The 18148-nt window shown below is 38.2% G+C and overlaps 1 protein-coding gene across 1 annotated transcript in view; it reads left to right on the plus strand.

Moving 5' to 3' along the window:
- The window catches only part of LOC133076672 (phosphatidylinositol 3,4,5-trisphosphate 3-phosphatase TPTE2-like), a 56905-nt gene extending 40335 nt beyond the window's left edge, over positions 1–16570 (plus strand). Inside the window, exons 15-17 of the mRNA XM_061171255.1 lie at positions 10833–10928; positions 12163–12233; positions 16462–16570. Of these exons, the coding sequence (XP_061027238.1) occupies positions 10833–10928; positions 12163–12233; positions 16462–16570 (276 nt within the window). The remainder of the gene's footprint in view (positions 1–10832; positions 10929–12162; positions 12234–16461) is intronic.
- Positions 16571–18148: the final 1578 nt, after the last annotated feature.

Consider the following 18148-nt stretch of genomic DNA (forward strand, 5'->3'; position numbering starts at 1 on the left):
CACCCATCCTCCTATCCCCTGTCAACCACTAGTTTGTTCTTTGTATCTATGAGTCTGCTTCTGTTTTGTTATGTTCATTTGTTTTTTAGATTCTACATGTAAGTGAAATCATGCAGTATTTGTCTTTCCTTGACTTAATTCACTTAGCATAATACCTTCTAAGTCCACCCATGTTGTCACAAATGAAAGATTTCATTCTTGTTATGGATAATATTCATATATACATACATGTGCATATATATACCTCACATTTTCTTTATTGATGGACTTAGGTTGCTTCCATATCTTGGCTATTGTAAATAATGCTACAGTGAACATAGGGGTGCATATATCTTTTCGAATTAGTGTTGTTGTTGTTTTTTTTTTTTTTGGATAAATACCCAGAAGTGGAATTGTTCAATCATGTGGTAGTTCTATTTTTAATTTTTTGGGGAACCTCCATACTGTTTTCCACAGTGGCTGCACCAATTTACATTCCCACCAACAGTGAAAGAGGGTTTCTTTTTTTCCACACCTTCACCAACGTTATTTTTTGTCCTTTTGATAATAGTTATTCTGACCGGTATGAGGTGATGTTCTGGTTTTGAATTGCATTTCCCTGATGATTAGTAATGTTGAGCATTTTTTCATGTGCCTGTTGGCCGTCTGTATGTCGTCTTTAGAAAAATGTCTGTTCTAGGTCCTCTGCCCATTTTTCAATTGGATTGTTTCTTTTTTTGATGTTTCTTTTTTAAGTTGTATGAGTTATTTTTATATTCTGGATATTAACGTCTGTTGGATACATAATTTACAAGTATCTTCTCCCATTCAATAGATTATCTTTCCATTTTATTGCAGGGTTCCTTCACTGTGCAAACGCATTTTAGTTTGATGTAGTCCCACTTGTTTATTTTTGCTTTGGTTGTCCTTGCCTGAGGAGATGGATCCATAAAGGTATCGTTAAGATCAAAGTCAAAGAGCTGACTGCCTATGCTTTCTTCTAGAAGTTTTATGGTTTCAGGTCTTACATTCAAATTTTTAATCCATTTTAACTTTATTGTCATATATGGTATAAGGTAGTGGTCCAGATTCATTCTTTTGCATGTAACTGTCCAGTTTTTCCAACACTGCTTATTGAAGAGACTGTCTTTTCCACTTTGTATATTTTTGTTTTCTCTGTTGTAGATTAACTGACCGTAAGTGTGTGGATTTATTTCTGGCCTCTCTATTCTGTTCCATTGATCTATGTATCTGTTTTTGTTCCAGTAACATACTGTTTTGAATACTATAACTCTGTGATATAGTTTGATGTCAGAAAAACTGATACCTCCAGTTTTGTTCTTTTAAAGATTACTTTGGCTATTTGGGGTCTTTTGTGGTTCCACACAAATTTTAGGATTCTAGTTCTGTGAAAAATGCTATTGGTATTTTGATAGGGATTACATTGAATTTGTATATTGCTTTGGGTACTAGCATGGACATTTTAACAATATGAATTCTTCCAATCTATGAGCACAGTATACCTTTCCATTTAATTGTGTCACATTTACGTCTTTCATCGATGTCTTATAGTTTTCAGAGTGCAGGTCTTTCACTTCCTTGGTTAAACTTATTCCTAAGTATTTTATTCTTTTTGATGCAATTTTTAAAAAATATTTATTTATTTATTTGGCTGTGTTGGGTCTTCGTTTCTGTGCGAGGGCTTTCTCTAGTTGCAGTGAGCAGGGGCCGCTCTTCATCGCGGTGCACGGCCTTTCACTGTCGCAGCCTCTCTTGTTGCGGGGCACAGGCTCCAGATGCGCAGGCTCAGTAGTTGTGGCTCACGGGCTTAGTTGCTCCGCGGCATGTGGGATCTTCCCCTTCCCAGGGCTTGAACCTGTGTCCCCTGCATTAGCAGGCAGATTCTCAACCACTGCGCCACCCGGGAAGCCCTTGGTGCAATTTTAAATGGGAGTTTCTTAATTTATATTTCTGATAGTTCATTATTAGTGTATTGAAATGCAACAGATTTCTATACATTAATTTTGTATCCTGCAACTTCACTGAATTCATTTATTTGAATAGTTTTTTGGTGGAGTCTTTAGCCTTTCCTATATGTAGTACCATGCCATCAGCAAATAGTGACAGTTTTACTTCTTCCTTTCCAATTTAGATGTGTTTTATTTCTTTTTACTGTCTAATTGCTGGGGCTAGGACTTCTAATACTTGGTTGAATAAAAGCAGCAAGAGTAGGCATCCTTGTCTTGTTCCTGATCTTAAGGAAAAGCTTTCAACTTTTCAAAACTGAGTATGATATTAGCTGTGGGCTTATTACATATGGTCTTTTTATCTTGTTGAGGTACGTTCCCTCTATACCCAGTTTGCTGGGAGTTTTTTTTTTTTTTAATTATAAATGGGTGTTAAATTTTGTCAAATGCTTTTTCTGCATCTATGGAGATGATCATGATTTTTATCCTTTGTTAACATGGTGTATCACATTAATTTCACTTGCAGATGTTGAACCATCTTTGCATTCCCAAAATAAATTCCACTTGGTGTGGTGTATGATTCTTTTAACGTATTGTTGAATTTGGTTTGTTAATGTTTCACTGAAGATTTTTGCATCTATGTTCATCCAGGATATTGGCCTGTAATTTTCTTTTTTTGCAGTGTCTTTGTCTGGTTTTGGTATCAAGGTAATGCTGGCCTCATGGAATGAGTCTGGAATATTTTGATGAAGGATAGGTATTTACTCTTCTTTAAATGTTTGGTAGAATTCACCTGTGAACCTGTCTGGTCCTGGACTTTTGTTTATTGGGAGTTTTTTGATTACTGATTCAATGTCATTATTAGAAATCTACCTATTTGGATTTTCTATTTCTTCCTGATTGTTTTGGAAGATTGTGTGTTTCTAGGAGTTTATCTGTTTCTCCTAGGTTTTCCAATTTGTTGCTGTAGTTTCATATGATCCTTTGTATTTCTATGGTATCAGTTGTAACTTCTCTTTCATTTCTGATTTTATTTATTTGGGCCCTCTCCCTTTTTTTTCTTGATGAGTCTGGATAAAGGTTTGTCAGTTTTGTTTATCTTTTTAAAGAACCAGTTCTTAGTTTAATTGATCTTTTCTATTTTTTAAAAATCTCTATTTCTGTTCTGATCTTCACGATTTTTTCCATTCTACTAACTTTGGACTTTGTTCTTTTTCTACTTCCTTTAGGGCTAAGGTTGGATTGAGATTTTACTTGTTCCTTGAGTTTGGTCTGTATTGCTATGAACTTGCTTTTTAGAACTCCTTTTGCTGTGTCCCAGAGATTTTGGAATGTTGTGTTTCCATTTTTATTTGTCTTAAGGTATTTTTAAAGTTTTCTCTTTGATTTCTTCAGTGACCCATTGGATTGTTTAGTCTCCATGTGTTTGTGCGTGTTTGTTTTCTAGTTTTCTTCTTATAGTCAATTTCAAGTTTGGTACTGTTGTGGTCAGAAAAGATGCTTGGTATGATTTTAATCTTAACTTTATTTAGACTTGTTTTGTGGCCTAACATGTGATCTATGCTGAAGAGTGTTCCATGTACACTTAAAAAGAATGTATATTCTGCTGTTTGGGGGTAGAATTTTTTTATATATCTATTAAGTTCATTTGGTCTAACGTGTCATTTAAAGCCAGTTTCCTTATTGATTTTCTGCATGGATGATCTGTTCATCGCTGTAAGTGGGGTGTTAAAGTCCATACTATTATTGTATTACTGTCAATTTCTCTTTTATGTCTTTTAATATTAGCTTTACCTATTTAGGTATGCCTATGTTGAGTGCATAAATATCTACAAGTGTTATATACTCTTATTGGATTGAACTCTTTATCATTATGTAATGCTTTTTTTTTTTTTTTTGGTCTCTTGTTACAGCCTTTTTTTTTTTTTTAATACATTTATTTTATTTATTTATTTTTGGCTGCATTGGGTCTTCATTGCTGTGCATGGCTTTTCTCTAGTTGCAGCGAGTGGGGGCTACTCTTTGTTGCGGTGCACGGGCTTCTCATTGTGGTGGCTTCTCTTGTTGCAGAGCACAGGCTCTAGGCACGTGGGCTTCAGTAGTTGTGGCACGTGGGATCAGTAGTTGTGGCTTGCAGGCTCAGTAGTTGTGGCTTGTGGGCTCTAGAGCGCAGGATCAGTAGTTGTGCATGGGCTTAGCTGCTCCATGGCATGTGCGATCTTCCCAGACCAGGGCTCGAACCCGTGTCCCCTGCATTGGCAGGCAGATTCTTAACCACTGTGCCACCAGGGAACTCCCACAGCCTTTGTTTTTAAAAATTGGTTTTATTTTGGGGGATTTTTAAAATTGAATTATAGTTGATGGACAATATTATATAAGTTACAGATGTACAACATAGTGATTCACAATTTTTAAAGGTTATACTTCATTCACAGTTATTATAAAATATTGGCTATATTTCCTGCATTATACAATATATCCTTGTAGCTTATTTATTTTATACATAATTTGTACCTCTTAGTCCCCTACCCCTATCTTGCCCTCCCCCCTTCCATCTCCCCACTGGCAACCACTTGTTTGTTTTATATCTGTGAGTCTGTTTCTTTTGTTATATTCCCTAGTTTGTTTTATTTTTTATATTCCACATATAAAGGATATCATACAGTATTTGTCTTACTCTGACTTATTTCACTTAGCATAATACCCTCAAAGTCCATCCATGTTGTTGCAAATAGCAAATTGTTCTTTTTAATGGCTGAGTAGTATTCCACTGTGTGATATATATGTGTGTGTATATATATATATATATATAATATATGTTTATATATCACACAGTGGAATACTACTCATGCCACATCTTCTTTATCCATTCATCTGTTGATGGACATTTAGGTTGCTTCCATATCTTGGCAATGGTAAATAATGCTGCTGTAAACATTGGAGTGCATGTATCTTTTTGAATTAGTGGGGTTTTTTTCTGTATACATACCCAGGAGTGGATTGCTTGGTCACATGATAGTTCTATTTTTTGGTTTTTTGAGAAGCCTCCATACTGTTTGCCACAGTCACTGCACCAATTTACTTTCCCACCAACAGTGTATGAAGGGTCCCTTTTCTCCACATCCTTGCCAACATTGGTTGTCTTTTTTTTTTTTTTAATCTTTATTGGAGTATAATTGCTTCACAATACTGTTAGTTTCTGTTGCACAACAAAGCAAATCAGCCATATGCATACACGTCCCCATATCCCCTCCCTCTTGAGCCTCCCTCCCATCCTCCCTATCCCACCCCTCTAGGTCATTGCAAAGTACCGAGCCGATCTCCCTGTGCTATGCTGCTCCTTCCCACCAGCCAACTATTTTACATTCACTAGTGTATATATGTCGATGCTACTCTCACTTCACCCCAGCTTTGCCCTCCCACCCCATGTTCTCAAGTCCATTTTCTATGTCTACCTCTTTATTCCTGCCCTGCAACTAGGTTCATCAGTACCATTATATATATATTTTTTAGATATATATGTGTTAGCATACGGTATTTGTTTTTCTCTTTCTGACTTACTTCACTCTGTATGACAGACTCTAGGTCCATCCACCTCACTACAAATAACTCAGTTTGGTTTCTGTTTATGACTAATATTCCATTGTATATATGTGCCACATCTTCTTTATCCATTCACCTGTCAATGGACATTTAGGTTGGTTCCATGTCCTGGCTATTGTAAATAGTGCTGCAATGAACATTGTGGTACATGTCTTTTTTTTTTTTTTTTTGGCTGCGTTGGGTCTTTGTTGGTGCACATGGGCTTTCTCTAGTTGCAGTGAGCAGGGGCTACTCTTCGTTGCGGTGCATGGGCTCTCTTTGCAGTGGCTTCTCTTGTTGCAGAGCACGGGCTCTAGGCGCCTGAGCTTCAGGAGTTGTGGCTCGTGGGCTCTGGAGCGCAGGCTCAGTAATTGTGGCGCACAAACTTAGTTGCTCCACAGCATGTGGGATCTTCCCGGACCAGGGCTCGAACCCATGTCCCCTCCATTGGCAGGCGGATTCTTAACCACTGCACCACCAGGGAAGCCCCATGTCTCTTTTTGAATTATGGTTTTCTCAGGGTATATGCCCAGTAGTGGGATTGCTGGGTCATATGGTAGTTCTATTTTTAGTTTTTTAAGGAACCTCCATACTGTTCTCCATAGTGGCTGTATCAATTTACATTCCCACCAACAGTGCAGGAGGGTTCCCTTTTCACCAAACCCTTTCCAGCATTTATTGTTTCTAGATTTTTTGACATTGGCCATTCTGACTGGCATGAGGTGATACCTCATTGTAGTTTTGATTTGCATCTCTCTAATGATTAGTGATGTTGAGCATCTTTTCATATGCCTCTTGGCCATCTGTATGTCTTTCTTGTGAAATGTCTATTTAGGTCATCCGCCCATTTTTTAACTGCATTGTTTGTTTTTTTGATATTCAGCTCCTTGAGCTGTTTGTATATTTTGGAGATTAATCCTTTGTCCATTGTTTCATTTGCAAATATTTTCTCCCATTCTGAGGCTTGTCTTTTCACCGTTTATGGTTTCCTTTGCTGTGCAAAAGCTTTTAAGTTTAAGTCCCATTTGTTTATTTTTGTTTTTATTTCTGTTACTCTAAGAGGTGGATCAAAAAAGATCTTACTGTGGTTTATGTCAAAGAGTGTTTTTCCTATGTGTTCCTCTAAGAGTTTATAGTGTCTGGTCTTACATTTAAGTCTTTAATCCATTTGGAGTTTATTTTTGTGTATGGTGTTAGGGAGTGTTCTAATTTCATTCTTTTATATGTAGCTGTGCAGTTTTCCCAGCACCACTTATTGAAGAGGCTTGTCTTCTTTTTGATGATAGCCATTCTGACAGGTTTGAGGTGATATCTCATTGTGGTTTTAATTTGCATTTACCTGATGATTAACAATGTTGAGCATCTTTTCACGTGCCTGTTGGCCATCTGCACATACTCTCTGGAAAACTCTCTATTCAGGTCTTCTGCCCATTTTATAATTGCCTTTTTTTTTTTTTTAAATGTTGAGTTGTAGGAGCTGCTTATATATTTTGGATATTAACCCCTTATCAGTCATGTCATTTACAAATATTTTTCCCCATTCAGTAGGTTGTCTCTTCATTTTGTCAATGGTTTCCATTGCTATGCAAAAGCTTATATGCTTAATTAGGTCCCATTTATTTATTTTTGCTTTTGTTTCCTTTGATTTAGGAGACAGATCCAAAGAATTATTGCTATAATTTACATCAAAGAGTGTTCTGCCTATGTTTTCCTCTAGGAGTTTTATAGTATCCAGTCTTACATTTAGGTCTTTAATCCATTTTGAGTTTTGTACATGGTGTTAGAGAATGTTCTTTTACATGTAGCTGTCCTACAGCCTTTGTTTTAAAGTCTATTTTGTATAACATAAGTATTGCTACCCCCAATTTTTGTTTCTATTTGCATGGAATATTTTTTTGTATCCCTTCAATTCAGTCTGTGTGTATCTTTAGATCTGAAGTGAATCTCTTGTAGGCAGCATATAGATGGGTCATGTTTTTTTTTTAATCCATCAGTCACCCTATGTCTTTTGATTGAAGAATTTACATTTAAAGTGATAATTGATAGGTTGTACTAAATACCATTTTGTTAATTATTTTCTGGTTGTTTTTGCAGTTCTTTTATGTTCCTTCTTCTCTTGCTCTCTCCTTTGGAATTTGATGACTTTCTTTAGCATTATGTTTGAATTCCTTTTTCTAATTTTTCTCAATATTAGGTTTTTGGTTTGTGGTTAATTTGAGGTTCATGTATAGCAGCCTATGTGTATAGCAGTCTATTTTAAGTTGATGACTTAAGTTCAAATCATTCTAAAAACACTACATTTTTACTCCCCCCACTCCATGTTTTATCTTTTTGATACATTTTACATCTTTTGATTTTGTATAACTACTAATTATTGTATAGTTGATTTTACAACTTTTGTCTTTAAACCTTATAACCTTTGTAAGTGGTTGATCCACTGCCTTTACTATACATTTGCTTTTACCAGGGAGATTTTTCCTTTTACATATTTTCTGATTTTTAGTAATGGCCTTTTCTTTTTTTGCTTAAAGAAGTCCTTTTAACATTTCTTGTACGACTGGTTCAGTGGTGAACTCCTGTAGATTCTGCTTGTCAGGGAAACTTTATTGCTCTTTAAATTCTGAACAATAACCTTGCCAGATAGAGTATTCTTGGTTATACGTTTTTCCCTCTCAGTACTTTGAATATATTGTGCCACTCGCTTATGGCCTGTAAAGTTTCTGCTGAAAAATCAGCTGATAGTCTTATGGGGGTTCCCTTGTACATAACTAGTTGTTTTTCCGTTCTTTTGCACCTCATATGCTCTTGATTCCATCTACTGTATAGTTCCTTTCAGTTATTGTATTCTTCAGCTCTGATTGGTTCTTTTTTATATCTCTTTGTTGAAGTTCTCACTGTGTTCATTCTTCTTCCAAGTTTGGTGAGTATCTTTATGGGTATTACTTTGAACACTCTATCAGGTTGATTACTTATGTCCATTTTGTTGGTTCTTCTCCTGAACTTTTGTCTTGTTCTTTCATTTGGAGCATATTCCTGTCTCATTTGTTTCTGTGTATTAGGTAGATTAGCTACATCTTCTGGTTTTGAAGAAGGGGCCTTATGTAGAAGGTTTCCTGTAGGGCCTGGAAGAGCAATCCCTGCTAGTCACCAGAGCCAGGGATGTTTTCTATGTGGGCTGCATGTGCCCCTCCTGTTGTACGGTGCCACAGTTGCTGCAGTCACACTAGTGGAAGGGGCTGGCCCCCAAGCCAGCTGCCTGTGTGGCCTGGCCACAGCTGCTGCACATTCACTGGTGGGCAAGGCTGGCCCCAGTGTGGCTGGCTGTGGGGCCCAACCACAACAGTTGCAGGTACAGTTGTGAGTGGGGTTGGCCCCCAGGGTGGGAGCTTCTTTGGGCTTCCACCCTGGGAGGAGGGAGACTATAACCAGCCAAGGACCCCCACTGGATATGGCAGGGTGGCAGCTGCTTTGCAGGGGTGCCAGCTGGGAGGAGCTGCTTTGGGCTGGGCAGGGCAGGTCTGCAGGGGAATGCTGGGGTTGGGGTGAGCAGTGTTAGCAAGGTAGATGGCAAATGTTTTGAAATGGCACCTGCCAGCGCTGGGCCAGCCTAGGTAGAGGGAGAATTTTTTAAATGATGCCCGCCAGCACTTTGTTCCCCAGAGGCAGCTTCTTCCCCCCTTTGGCACTCACCCTAAAGTTAGTTAATGAATGTACTTCACATATGGCCTGGGCACTTTGCAAAGTGCTGCCTCTGTCCTGGGACTCAAAGCGAGTGAATTTGTGCGTGTGCCCTTTAAGAGCAGAGTCTTGGTTTCCTACAGCTCTCCTGCTCTCCTGGATACAAGCTCTGCTGGTTTTCAAAACCAGATGTTGTTATGGGGGCTCATCTTCCTGGTGCAGGTCCCCAGGGCTGGGGTGCCTGATGTGGGGCTCGAACCCCTCTCTCCTTAGGGAGAACCTCCATGTTTGTGAGGTCCCCTCCCATTTGTGCGTAGCCGTGTTGGGGGTATGGGTCCTGATGAGACCACATCTCTGCCCTCCTACCTGTCTCAATGTGTTTTTTTCTTTATATCCTTAGTTGCAGGAGAGCTGTTCTGCTAGTCTTCAGGTCATTCTCAGAGAGAGTTGTTGCACACGTAGTTGTAGTTTTGGAGTGTCCGTGGGAGCATCTTCCTACTCCACCATCTTGATCCCGCCTCAGTGCTCCTCTTCATTTATACAAATCCTTCCAGGCCCATCTCAGTTTCTACCTCCTCGGTGACACTTTCTCATTCTATGCCTCCTGTTAGCCTCCCTGAAGCACACAACGGCACCCTTAGTCTTCATCATACAGCTTAACACGTAGTTCTATGCTATTCTGCTATTGTTCCTGATGTGTTTTACTCCCTGAAGCATCAACGGAGTCTTCACTTCCTTTTGTATTTTTCACAGGGCCTAGCATAGACCTTTCTCACTGTGGGTGTCATTATCATACAAGGGTGTATCAGTAACAAATAATCAGTATAGCTTCAAAGTCGTTCATTGCAGAAACTTGGCCTACCTTTGGTCACTCCATCCAGCAGTCTGCTACAGACAAGGCCTGTGATCCCATCAGCAAACACATTTTTGATAAAATGTGAGCAACTAGGCATTGCTTTTTCTTTTTTTTAAAAAAATTTATTTTTATTTATATTTGGCTGTGTTGGGTCTTCGTTTCTGTGAGAGGGCTTTCTCTAGTTGCGGCAACTGGGGGCCACTCTTCATCGCGGTGTGTGGGCCTCTCACTATCGCGGCCTCTCTTGTTGCGGAGCACAGGCTCCAGACGCGCAGACTCAGTAGTTGTGGCTCACGGGCCTAGCTGCTCCGCGGCATGTGGGATCTTCCCAGACCAGGGCTCGAACCCGTGTCCCCTGCATTAGCAGGCAGATTCTCAACCACTGCGCCACCAGGGAAGCCCTTAGGCATTGCTTTTTAAATATGCATACTAGCTTTAAAATTGAGCTTCTTATGTATTCCCAACATATGAAAATTAGGTGACATGCATTCAACACTAATGTTTACTTGGTTAAGTCTACTAGAAAATTGAATACTTTGCTTTTCAAGTGTTCCACCATAACCCTCAACCACGATGGCCTGTTAAAAATGTTAACAACAGTATTGCAACTTTATAGAAATAAATATTAACATTTATACATGTAGTCATTGGGCTATGAGACCAAGAGTACTTGATTAAATATAAGAAGCCTCAATAAGTGAACACGAACTTCACTGTTGTCTCATTATCAGTTAGGTTTATAATTCTGAATTCCATGTGTTCATCCACAGATAGTTCATGATGCTGAAACAGACAGAGTAATAATTAATCTATCCAACTGTCCACCTCTGTATGATGAGGTGAAAGTGAAATTTCTCTCTTCTTCGGTGAGTAATCAAGAAACAATCTATGCTGCTAATCTTGTCTAGTCTTCTGAATGATTCTGGTTTGGGATTTCCTTTGCTACAATTCCCTACAAGGGAGATGACAGGAGATGTCAACCCCTAGTCAGGGATGGGGAGACAAAACAAGTCAGATTTCTATATCAAATTTATTTTAAAAAAAGAAAATATGTAATGTTTTAAAATGTTAAAAAAAAATGTTAAAAAAAAAAAACCCAAGGTATAAACTACATAGCAGTGATCATATTTTTAGTTTGTATCTTTAAAACACATTGCTCCCCATAACTTATAAAATATGTTAAAGTGAGGGAGATTTTGCTTTCCTCTCAATTGATGTATAATTCATTTAAAATAGTATATTTAATCCAATATTTATGAAAAATAAGAATATCTGCCATTGTCATTACAGTATAATTTATGGTGACCAGTTATCAAATGTATGTCTGATTATTCTGTATATAGCAAATTTCTAAGCCCCAGTAGTTTCATTTTCCTATTAAATCATCAACCAGAACTGCCAACACGTAACTGTGTTTGCTCAATTTAAAGCTTATTTCCTGTGCCCGCCTGCATCCCCTGCTTGCTCCCTGTTGGCTGAGAATTTACTAAGTTTGAAATGGTACATGTGTTGAAGCAAGTGGCCGGGATAGCTCCCCTTGAATAACGGAGCCAGTCTGAATTCTCTTAATCAGTGGTCTCTAAGCAGAAGCACTGGTGTAGGGGCACTAGCCAAGGGGATGTTGGTGATATCTGGCCTTTGTGATTGTCAAGGGTCATGAGATGAAAGCACTTTCAGAAATCTTAGGAATTTCTATCATCATCAATCGTGGTTAATTATCCAATGTAGCTGCTCCTTGTAGGAACAGATGATATATTGGGGCAGAAATAGACATAGGTCCTTAGTAGATTCTGTTTAGCACTATCCAAACCAGATTAAAAGACCCGTGTCTAAATTTATAAATATCTATCATAGAGAAAATACATTTCCTTGAAAATTTTGCTAGAAATGGCAAGAGAAAGGAACAGCAATCTCTCAAAGTCTCTGTCGTGGTGTCTTGAGTATAATGTTGACAGTAAGTGCTGCATATTCAATAGCTACAGTTATTTGATGAACGTACAGATGAATAAGGAAGGAATTTTAATCCCTTTGGAAAGATTATTTTTCACAGTAAAATGGATACTAAGAACTAATTTTTTTTTTTTAACCATGTCTTTTTAGGATCTTCCTAAATACTATGATGACTGTCCATTTTTCTTTTGGTTCCATACATCTTTTATACAAAATAACAGGTATGGCTATGGTATAATCCAGTAGAAACAGCTTAGTCTCGAATGTCTATGTAAGAGGTAATGACAAGTCTTTTGCTAATTGCCATAAGCCCAGTTTATGGAAACCAAAAAATCCTTGAGTCACCGTTCTTCATTGCCTTCCTTATTGTGATCTGGTTATTTTTAAAATATGGCTATTTTTTTTTAACATCTTTATTGGAGTATAATTGTTTTACAATGTTGTGTTAGTTTCTGCTGTATAACAAAGTGAATCAGCTATATGTATACATATATCCCCATACCCCCTCCCTCTTGCGTCTCCCTCCCACCATCCCTATCCCACCCCACCGAGCTGATCTCCCTGTGCTATGTGGCTGCTTCCCAGTAGCTAGCTATTTTACATCTGGTAGTATATACAAGTCCATGCCACTCTCTCACTTCTTCCCAGCTTACCCTTCCCCCTCCCTGTGTCCTCAAGTCCATTCTCTATGTCTGTGTCTTTATTCCTGCCCTGTCCCTAAGTTCATCAGAACCTTTTTTTTTTTTTAGATTCCATACACATGTGTTAGCATACAGTATTTGTTTTTCTGACTTACTTCACTCTGTATGACAGACTCTAGGTCCATCCACCTCACTACAAATAACTCAATTTCATTTCTTTTTATGGCTGAGTAATATTCCATTGTATATATGTGCCACATCTTTTTTTTTAATACATCTTTATTGGAGTATAATTGCTTCACAATGCTGTGTTAGTTTCTGTTGTACAACAAAGTGAATCAGCCATATGCATATACATATGTCCCCACATTCCCTCCCTCTTGAGCCTCCCTCCCACCCTCCCTATCCCACCCCTCTAGGTGGTCACAAAGCACTGAGCTGATCTCCCTGTGCTATGTGCCTGCTTCCCACTAGCTATCTATTTTACGTTTGGTAGTGTATATATATGTCCATGCCACTCTCTCAACTTTGTCACAGCTTACCCTTCCCCCTCCCCATATCCTCAAGTCCGTTCTCTAGTAGGTCTGTGTCTTTATTCCCATCTTGCCCCTAGGTTCTTCATGACTTTTTTTTTTCTTAGATTCCATATATATGTGTTAGCATATTGTATTTGTTTTTCTCTTTCTGACTTACTTCACTCTGTATGACAGACTCTAGGTCCATCCACCTCACTACAAATAACTCAATTTCGTTTCTTTTTATGGCTGAGTAATATTCCATTGTATATATGTGCCACATCTTCTTTATCCATTCATCTGTTGATGGACACTTAGGTTGGTTCCATGTCCTGGCTATTGTAAATAGAGCTGCAATGAACATTGTGGTACATGACTCTTTTTGAATTATGGTTTTCTCTGGGTATATGCCCAGTAGTGGGATTGCTGGGTCATATGGTAGTTCTATTTTTAGTTTTTTAAGGAACCTCCATACTGTTCTCCATAGTGGCTGTATCAATTTACATTCCCACCAACAGTGCAAGAGGGTTCCCTTTTCTCCACACCCTCTCCAGCATTTATTGTTTGTAGATTTTTTGATGATGGCCATTCTGACTGGTGTGAGGTGATACCTCATTGTAGTTTTGATTTGCATTTCTCTAATGATTAGTGATGCTGAGCATTCTTTCATGTGTTTGTTGGCAATCTGTATATCTTCTTTGGAGAAATGTCTTTTTAGGTCTTCTGCCCATTTTTGGATTGGGTTGTTTTTTTGATATTGAGCTTCATTTTTCATATTGAGCTTGTATATTTTGGAGATTAATCCTTTGCCAGTTGCTTTGTTTGCAAATATTTTCTCCCATTCTGAGGGTTGTCTTTTCATCTTGTTTATGGTTTCCTTTGCTGTGCAAAAGCTTTTAAGTTTCATTAGTTTCCATTTGTTTATTTTTGTTTTTATTTCCCTTACTCTAAGAGGTGGGTCAAAAAGGATCTTGCTGTGATGTATGTCATAGAGTGTTCTGCCTATGTTTTCCTCTAAGAGTTTTATAGTGTCTGGCCTTACATTTAGGTCTTTATCCATTTTGAGTTTATTTTTGTGTATGGTGTTAGGAAGTGTTCTAATTTCATTCTTTTACATGTAGCTGTCCAGTTTTCCCAGCACCACTTATTGAAGAGTCTGTCTTTTCTCCATTGTATATTCTTGCCTCCTTTATCAAAGGTAAGGTGACCATATGTGCATGGGTTTATCTCTGGGCTTTCTATCCTGTTCCATTGATCTATATTTCTGTTTTTGTGCCAGTACCATACTGTCTTGATTACTGTAGCTTTGTAGTATAGTCTGAAGTCAGGGAGCCTGATTCCTCCAGTTCTGTTTTTCTTTCTCAAGATTGCTTTGGCTATTCGGGGTCTTTTGTGTTTCCATACAAATTGTGAAATTTTTTGTTCTAGTTTTGTGAAAAATGCCATTGGTAGTTTGATAATTGCATTGAATCTGTAGATTGCTTTGGGTAGTATACTCATTTTCACAATGTTGATTCTTCCAATCCAAAAACATGATATTTCTCTCCATCTATTTGTATCCTCTTTAATTTCTTTCATCAGTGTCTTATATTTTTCTGCATACAGGTCTTTTGTCTCCTTAGGTAGGTTTATCCCTAGATATTTTATTCTTTTTGTTGCAGTGGTGAATGGGAGTGTTTCCTTAATTTCTCTTTCAGATTAGTGTATAGGAATCAAGACATTGCTGTGCATTAATTTTGTATCCTGCTACTTTACCAAATCCATTGATTAGCTCTAGTAGTTTTCTGGTAGCATCTTTAGGATTCTCAATGTATAGTATCATGTCATCTGCAAATAGTGACAGTTTTACTTCTTTTCCGATTTGGATTCCTTTTCTTCTCTGATTGTAAAAATATGGCTATTCTTGAGACCCACTGTTGCATTATCCTCAAGGTCCATGCCATAGGACTGCGTTATAAAACATACTATAAGCAGATTTTGAGTGTGGCAACAAATCCCTCCCATGAAAATTTAATATGAGTTTGTTCAGTACCTTGAATATGGCAGGTCCTCAGTATGTGTTGATTTACTGATGACTGACCTCACCAAATTCTATGCCACAGGAAGGTGTCATCCAGGGAGGCTCCAGCTAGTTTAAAAGCTAGTTGACACACTTACATCTAGGGCGGAAGTTATAAGACACAGTAAGTATCAGTGAAGACAGCTTTTAAAAAATCATTAATAGTCTCCCATTTAAAACTGATTTTCTTATAACTAAATTGGATAATCTATTTTTAAAAAGTAATTGATTTGAAGAGTATTCCAAAGAACCTCTATCATATCTGAAACTCATTCCTAAATCTAGAAGTTCTCCACGTCTTCTATTCTGTGGTGCTGAAAATTTGAGATTGGTATCACCATACCATTCAATACAAAAGGAAAGATAATATTCAAAAAAATCATACAGAAGAGTTTTGAAAAAGTGGTTATGATTGTATGTGGCATGAATTGACAGTTCCCATGACACACAATCCTAGCCTTTTCTTCAAATGTAGACTGCATCTAATCCCACCTCAAGTCCACTACGGTGATAGTAAATAAAAACCTGGCCTAAACACCTACAACGCACACACATTTAGTGGATATTGATAGAGTGAACTTTGGATTTGATGGAACATTTTTACCAGTTTTTTCCCCTGGATGTATACAGACAGAAAACTTCGACTTATAACATGAGCAAAGTCCCTCAAATAGACATCTAGGTGGAACTTCATTTGGTACTACTTCTCAAAAGTGGTTCTTGCTAAAGGGCAGTTTTTTCCTTTAAAACACCATGTTCATATTAGAGAAGCAACAAGCTAGATCACTTTTCTCCTCACTTTTATAGTTTCTGAAGATTTAACGTGTGAATTTCCATACTCCTTGGTAAAGCTGTTTTTATTATGAGGCTTAATTTACCCAAAATGCCAACTTCATCATTTAAAAGACACTTGTTATTACTGGGTTTTAATACACATCTAGTCTGATTTATCACATATAGAAATTTATTTTATTAAATGCAGATGTTAATTCCATAAAAGGCAACATTAAAAGGATCAGTGACACGTTGTTACTGAAGGTCATGATGTTTTTGTGTCTTAAGAGAGAAAGTGGGAGAGCTGGTCTTTGAAAGCTAATTAGATGCAGAGGAGGGGTCGAGACTGATGGTGGCCAGCAAGGCTTTTTTTTTTTAAAGCTCTAACAAGGGTGTCCTACAGCATGGCTTTTCTGTTAGCCCTACAATAAAATGTAATTTTTTTTTTTTTCTGTTCTAGGCTTTATCTTTCAAGAAGTGAATTGGATAATCCCCACAAACCAAAAGCATGGAAAATTTACCGTCCAGAGTTTGCAGTCGAGGTATATTTTGATGACGTTAAGTTGTAGCTGGTATCTGATTAAGTGTAGCTCCCCTTCTAGGCTAGAATCATGTTCTTTCCAATCCTTGCTACCTATTTATATCTTTTAAACCTATTTCCTTGCTGATATATTTACATATATATACATATGTTCTTGAGAACTGTATTAAATACATACAAGGGAGAATGCCAATGGCAATAGTTTTTTTTGAAAGAATATATGTCACAGTTTTCATTTGTATTGAGATCAATTTGAAACAGTACACGGGAACATTAGTTATCACTTAAGAACTCAGAAATAAGACTTTCCTATCAAAATAACATACTTAAAAATTGTGATTGTCCCCCAATACTGTGGGTTTATTTTATTTACTTATGTATTTTTGGACAAGTATTCATTCCCTGCTTTGTTTTACATTTGTAATTTCAGATTTGTTAGAAAAGTTATTTCTAATTCCTTCTTCTACTTGATTTACAAACTATTAACAAGCATGAGAATGGCAGCAAAGATCGTTTTAAAACCCATCACCCCTGCTCACAACCAGCTTCACCTAAGCTTGGGGAACTCTGAAGTAAGGTCAAGTTTTCATTATAGACACTGGTTAGTCCTGTGTCCACAGGGAATCATTTTCTCTTTGGTACCAGGTGCTACTTTATTCTAAGTACTTTCACTGCCACTATCTTAAGGCCATAATTGTCTTTGAAAACAGTTCTACGTTGGCTTTACTATTTGAGTGATTGATTTTCCTTTTATTGGCAAGGCTCTCAACAATCTAGCCCAAGCTGAATTGATCAGGAAATGAAAAGTAGCAAATGATGAGAACCAGCGCCTCTGCTAAAACACAGACTACTCGTTCCTGAAAAACCTTGCACTTTGCAAAAAGCACACGATAAAAAAATAGGGTTTGGGGGGTTGGGACAGACCATTCCAACTAAGCAGTGTTGTAACAGCGCACTAACCACTGGCCACTTGGGTTGGCAGCCCCAGGAGGTCTGGAGGTTGCCACAGTCAGTATTTTTTAAGGGAAACTAGAGCAACAGTTTATAGAGAAGGGTTGGTGGGTGCCGACCTAGCAGGGACGGGAGGAGAGCCCCGAGCCGCCAGCATGGTGGTGTGGAAGGCCACGCAGGTGCTCTCTCCCCCTCAAAAGAGCCCCCCAAAAGCCCAGCTGCAAAGGTTATTCTACTCCCCTTAATCTGACTCCCCTTAGAGGAAGAGCTCTTGGAAGACCCAGCCTTTCAAACTCCTTCCATGTTATGACTACATTATTCCCTGTAATTTGGGTTACAGAAACATACTGTGGCAGCCCAGGTTATTTCCTTTAAAATTCCTGCAGCTATAATCCATGGAGGGCAGATCAGCGGGCAGTCCTAGGTGAATGGGAAAAAAAGTGAGGAGTAAGAAAGATCTACCTTTAACACTGGCAAAAGTTGGGAAACCCCAGTTTTTCAGAATCTTGCTTTTTGAAATAAAGGAAATTACAGTTGGGGGTTTCTCTTCCCTAGCCCTCCAAAATGGATGAACATTTCTGGCAATTATGAGCTGTCACACTCTTCTGCTTTTGCTCGTGAAGAGAACTTGTTCAGGGCCTCCAGCGGGGCTGCT

Source organism: Eubalaena glacialis, chromosome 16, assembly GCF_028564815.1.
Source record: "Eubalaena glacialis isolate mEubGla1 chromosome 16, mEubGla1.1.hap2.+ XY, whole genome shotgun sequence".
In the NCBI taxonomy this organism is placed as follows: Eukaryota; Metazoa; Chordata; class Mammalia; order Artiodactyla; family Balaenidae; genus Eubalaena; species Eubalaena glacialis.